Below are 6,200 nucleotides of genomic sequence, written 5' to 3' on the forward strand. Positions count from 1 at the left end.
GTGGATGACAGCATCTACTCAGACGGATCTATAGATCTTAAAAGTAGCCGGCAGTCAGTGTGTGTCAGCAGCAGATGAGGATTCAGGCTGTGCTGTTAACATCAACAGCTGATAGCCACAGCACAGCATCAAGGTTACTCGATCTGGAGAAAGTTTGGGGTAAGAGGGGCGGTAATATCAACATCGCCGTTGCTATAGTGATTTGGGTCAAAGAGCCGTTGTCAAAGACTGCGTGTCACGTAGTAACAAGGAGAGGGGGCGGGGGCCCGTTGCTATGGTGAGAATGTTATGAGGTGTCGTGTGAGTTCCTTCCGGGGTAAGTTAGACTGAGATACGAAGCACAGACGAGCAGACACGTTGATCAGAGACTTTCATCCCTCCTCACCCCCCGCCAGGTGGGGGAGGGGAAATATGCCACATCATCACATCATGCATGGCTTCCAACGAGGCCCAGAACCAGTGGACTCATGAGAGAAGAGACGGTGGAGAATAATGAATTTAGTTTTCCTTCAAAGACTCGTCAAGGACATTACAGAACATTGTTTCCATCTGGTACAGAGGCTATGTTTATGAAAATAAACATGAGGATCTAAGGAAAGAGATCATGATGCAGTGTCGTTTCTTATGACTAACGGATGTACTAACGGGTTGATACAGTGGGTGACAGACAATGTGAAGTATTGAAACAAACACAACGCAGAACAGGGAGAGTCACGAAGGAGATGACGAGATGAGATTGGCTGATTACCGAAGAATCCAACACATGGGAGGTTGAGTACATGATATGCTTGGTGTTCAAGGGGTTGAAGTCGTGAGGACACTGTTGTGCAAGGCAACTGGGCAATGGGCAGAAGATGTCCAATTACGACGTTGTGAATGACCAGTGGTCGTTAATGTGGACTCTTTTCATGAACCTGGTAAACACAACCACATTTGAAGGCAGCATTTATCCGGTAATGTTTTTGCTAGTTTAATTTGAGTTACGTTTGCTTTAGTTACGTTGACTTCCGCCCTATTGCACACACCTCCATTATCGTGCCTCGAGAGGCTGGTCCTGGCTCAGCTCAAATCTGGCCTCTCACTCTCACTGGACAGACAACAATTTGCCTACCGTGAGAACAGGAGCATGGAGGACGCTATCTCCTCAGCGCTACATTCCACCCTCACCCACCTGGATGAGAGCAATACCCATGTGAGAATGCTGTTCATCAACTACAGCTCAGCATTCAACACCATCATCCCTTCCAAACTTGGTGACCTTGTGGAAACCAAGGAACATGACATCAACCCCTCTGTCTGCAACTGGATATTTACATTTACATTTGGATATGTGACTTCCTAACGAACAGACTTGTTTGTTAGGATAGACAATCTCACCTCCTCCACCCTCACCCTGAACACTAGCGTCCCGCAAGGCTGCGTGATGAGCCCCCTCCTCTACTTCCTCTTCACCCACAACTGCACTCCTATACATGGCACCCAACACCATTATTACGTTTTCAGACGACACAACGGTGGTGGGCCTCATCAAAAACAATGATGGGTCGGCTTACAGGGCGGAGGTGGTGGTGAAAACGGCTCACTCTCTACTATTGAGTCTATCCATCACAAACAGTGTCTGAGGAAGGCATTGTCAAGGACACCTCTCATCCCAATCATGGCCTCCTCCCCTCCGGGAGGCGCTACAGGAACCTCCGCTCCAAGTCAGACTCAGCTTCAGCTGTCATCTCTGTGAACTCTGTGCCACTTTGACAGCCCCCCCCCCACTATATAAACTCTGAAGCCTACACCCTAGGCTCTGCTACCCATACTGTACGACTCTGAACTCAGTTGCCTATACTCAATTTATACCTACCTACTGCTACCTATAACTACCCACCTCATACTATAGTCTACCCACATACCCTTTGTAGTGTGGTAGTGAAAGGGTTCATATCTAAAAATATATACTTGTATTTCTACTGCTAGTGTTTTTTTCAGTGTACTTGTGTCCATAGAGGGAGAGTAGATGGTCAATCCCAGAAGATATGATAGTGGTTGTGGTCTTTATTCCCACATTCCCTCCAACAGTCTGCTCCTTCATCCGTGGATATTTCTTAACATCTCTTGAGCAGCTGTGGTGTGTTCTCTGTGCTCCAGGCATCACCACGGTCCTCACCATGTCCACCATCATCACTGGAGTCAACGCCTCCATGCCCAGGGTGTCCTACATCAAAGCCGTGGATATTTACCTCTGGGTCAGCTTTGTGTTTGTGTTCCTGTCGGTGATAGAGTACGCTGCCGTCAACTACCTGTCCACGCTGCAGGAGCGCAGCGAGAGGAAACTACGAGAGAGGGTTAGTGCCACTCCGTTAACGCATTGGTGTTAAACTTTAAAGGTGCACTCTGTAAGGTTTCAGATCGTTTTTGAAATGAGGACCGGGTAGCCGTACAATTATGTGGAATAAGCGCTTAATTTAATCGTTGAATCTACACTGTCCTTGCTGCTGGGCCATGTAGACTCAAGGTTACGTGCTTTTTTTTTTTTAAGCAATTAAGAACAAATTCTTATATATATTATTATTATTATTATTATTATTCCATATAACTGTGCCTGTGCAATAATAATCTTACAGAGTTAGTAAGATTCCTGTGTCCATGTGTACCGAAGAAATCCTTGTGCTTTCTAATACCGTATTATGTGTGACTAATATTCAACATAGTAACTCGTATTTTCGACTCATCACTGTTTCTGCATGGATTCTTATAGAGACGAGGTACACTGTACTGCTCTCAGACAGGTACTTTGTTGTTTTTTTACCCAGTACTGCTCTCAGACAGCTACTTTTCTTTGTGTAGCTGCCCTGTACATGTGGTATGTCCCACGCCGACGCGCTGTCCACCAGCTACAGTGAGATGGACGCCAACACCACTGGGAACTACGGCATGCCGGAGGAGAACGGGCTGAAGCGCGAGAGGATGCTGGTCCAGCTTGCCATGGAGAGCGACCAGGTCACCGGCCACATCGGCCACACCATGTACAACAGCGTGTGGATCGACACACACGCCATAGACAAGTACTCCCGGGTGCTCTTCCCAGGGTCCTACATCTTCTTCAACGTCGTCTACTGGTCCATCTACTGCTAACGCAGTACCGGCAGCGAAGCGGACTGCCCGGTGAGCGGGATCCAAACCGTTTCAAGGGACAGAAGGCTTGCTGTTAAGGGTGGGATGGTGCAGGGAGAACATGCACAGGACTCACACAGAGACTTGACTGTTTTGTTACGAACACACCAATGGACTATTTTATCTATCTACTATCAGACACTGAAATCTAGAGATTTAGTGGAATTTAAAACTGCACAAATGGTGTATAAAGCAAGACATAATTTACTACCAGGCAACATCCAAAAGATTTTCATAGATAGAGAAGGGGGATATAATCTGAGAGGGAGACTTAACTTAAAACAGCCGACTGTACACACCACTATAAAAAGCATGTGCATATCTGTCTGTGGGGTGAAGTTGTGGAATAGTCTACCAGAGGAGTTAAAAGAAAGTAAACGTGCTGCTGATTTCAAAAGGAAGTACAAACAACGTATTCTTGAGAAATATGCCGCGGACGGTTAATCATGTGTTTTTGAATCAAATTGATTAGATCAATTGTTCAGATTTTTTATTGCTGATTGTTGTTAAGGATTATCATGTTTTTGTTTCTTTGGTTGATAATGAAGATCAACGATACATTTGAGATGATGCAGTGGGTTAGGGCAGCTTCAGCCAACTTGTTATTTGATTTGTGTGTGTTTGTTTTTTTGTACATGCTAAATGGCTCGAAATAAACTTCATTCATTCATTATGTCATTGTAGACCAGGCTTAATGGTAGGAGACAGCGGTCCTAAGTGTGGATGCTGCTTCTAGTTCTGTATGAGCATTACAGCATTTTCACTCTTCCGCTTTGGAAACATACAATTTCGACGACAAACTGTAACATAGGGCTATCTGGTGACGTGTGATGTGAAAAGTTAAAGCAGCGATAACTATTTTTGGACAGTATTTTTCACATTTTCAAAACCCACCTGCCATCAGAAGGTCTCGTTGAGTCGTGGTGTCCTACTCGGATCAACCCTGCACTACCAGTGGCCAGTCTGTTGTTATTCCATCATTTCTTTTCAGTGTTGACAAAACCCGGTGCGTGCTTCAGCTCTGCTTATTTTATAAACCTATGCATTTAGAAGGTATTTTTTCAGTGAATCTCTTAATTACATGAATAGTGTGCTGTCGGAACAGTACAGTATTGTATTTGTAGGTGAAGTACCACCTCAAAGTCATATTTATTGTCATTTCCCATAATGTGTAAGACATATAGAAAATGTTTATTACGTTCCCCCCTTCCCATGGTGTATATAAAAATATCTAATATGGGCGGCTACGTGGTGTAGTGGGCAAGGCGCTCGCCACGGAATCTGGAGACGCTGGGCTCGCCTGTTCGAGCCCAGCGGGCGAGCCCAGCGCTCCACATTTGCTTTCAGTTTAGCTGGTCGTCCGTACTAATACACATTGGCCGTATTAGGGGGTGGGAAACTGATGGGTGGGGATCGGGCGTTGTGGACAGCGACTCCTACAGGTCGGTTGGTGCGCCTGCGCAGTAGAATCAGGAAGTGTCGGGGGCAGCGTGAGCCTCCCACGCGTTACTCCTCGCCACTGAGAGATCGAGCTGCGCAGGTGAAAAGATGCGACTGCTGTTACCTCAAGTACCGGAGGGGATTTGTGCTATAATGTATGACTTAGTCCACATTGCAGCCGGCTTGTGGGAGGCAAGAAACAGCGTTCGTGACAGGGGAGGGTTGAATTGGATGATACGAAATTGGGATGGGAGAAAATATAGAAAATGGGAGAAAAGGTGGATCAAAAAGGGAAAAAAAATCGAATATAAACATAAAGTAACATATAGGACACTATAAACAAAGTAACATATAGAACACAATGTACACACAATATACAACCAGGTAATGACCAAGAGAAGGTTGTATGTAGTTTAATTCTTGTAATTCATGCACAAAAAAACGTATTTCTTTCAGCTTATCTCTTAGCTTGTTTATATACCTGATGGGCTTTTCGTTTTAGAAAATTGGCGTTTGTTTATAGTGGCGACTTGTCGCCCACTAGTGGTCAGAAAATATTTATTGCAGCTTTAAAGTGTCCGATCAAAGTAGGGATTGATTGAAAACAGATTGCAGAATGGGTACAGTACAGTATAGCTCAATACATACAATTGTTAAGGGGATGCAGACCAGAGAAAGACTTTCGTCTTGTTTACATCAGGGTCCCCCATTTTCAATTCATCGTAACATATATGACATACATGACATACAGATACAGTACTGCTACATCTATACATGATTTATGACATACCAGATTTGCAAATACAGTACTGTTTGTGATACGAAAAGAGTCCAGAAAAAAGAGTATATACATTTGACGTAGAAACTGTACATTGGATGTGATTGATATGGATAGTTTTACCTTTTGACACCACACTGTATTATAGGGATATCTTAAATACATAGGACAAAGTAGGCAGCCCCCTCTTGGTTTAGTAATCGATTTATCAATTGGTTTGGTCTTAGTCAATTAAGACTTGTTTAGTCGATCAATTGTTGTTGTTTTTCATGGTGAATGACTTATTTCCTGAAAGATTATCAGCACATCTTTGGTAAGCACTAGATTTCAAGAGGTCCTTATAGTACATGATTCCCTGTGGGAAACACAGTTTTATAGATTTGTCGATGTGTCAACAAATCAACACATCGATTAGTCGACAAAGTCCTATGTATTAGTAGGCTAAGAATTTATTTAGGTGAATACCGTCCTTAATCAAGGCATGAAATGTGTTTGGCTCCTTTTATTTGACACAAAGTATCATATGGCAGCTGAAACACAGGGCATGTAGAATTCTCTTTGTGAACCTGTGTAGTTGTTTGAGGATAAAGCTGAGCCAAATGATTTAACTAGGTAGGACATGGTGTTGATTTCTTGTGTTGAACTGGATTTTTGTAATACCTGATTTATATGTATACAATTTCTGTACAAATATACAGTAATTCGATTTAGAATTAATTCCACGTCATGACAGCTAGACAGACGGAAATTGGCTCTCTTTGTAAATAGTCATAAAATAGTTAAAGGTATAATCTGTAATGTCATCAAACAGCTACCT

The 6,200-nt window shown here is 43.5% G+C and overlaps 1 protein-coding gene across 2 annotated transcripts in view; it reads left to right on the top strand.

Annotated features, from left to right (window-relative positions):
• The window catches only part of LOC311227982 (gamma-aminobutyric acid receptor subunit rho-1-like), a 45,560-nt gene extending 41,751 nt beyond the window's left edge, over window positions 1-3,809 (top strand). For both annotated transcript variants that reach the window (XM_084313866.1, XM_084313867.1), the window contains 2 exons: window positions 2,140-2,336; window positions 2,839-3,809. In XM_084313866.1, the coding sequence (XP_084169992.1) occupies window positions 2,140-2,336; window positions 2,839-3,126 (485 nt within the window). In that variant the 3' untranslated portion in view covers window positions 3,127-3,809. The remainder of the gene's footprint in view (window positions 1-2,139; window positions 2,337-2,838) is intronic.
• Window positions 3,810-6,200: the final 2,391 nt, after the last annotated feature.

The sequence above is a fragment of the Notolepis coatsorum genome, assembly GCF_963971535.1.
Source record: "Notolepis coatsorum genome assembly, chromosome: 5".
Taxonomy (NCBI): Eukaryota; Metazoa; Chordata; class Actinopteri; order Aulopiformes; family Paralepididae; genus Notolepis; species Notolepis coatsorum.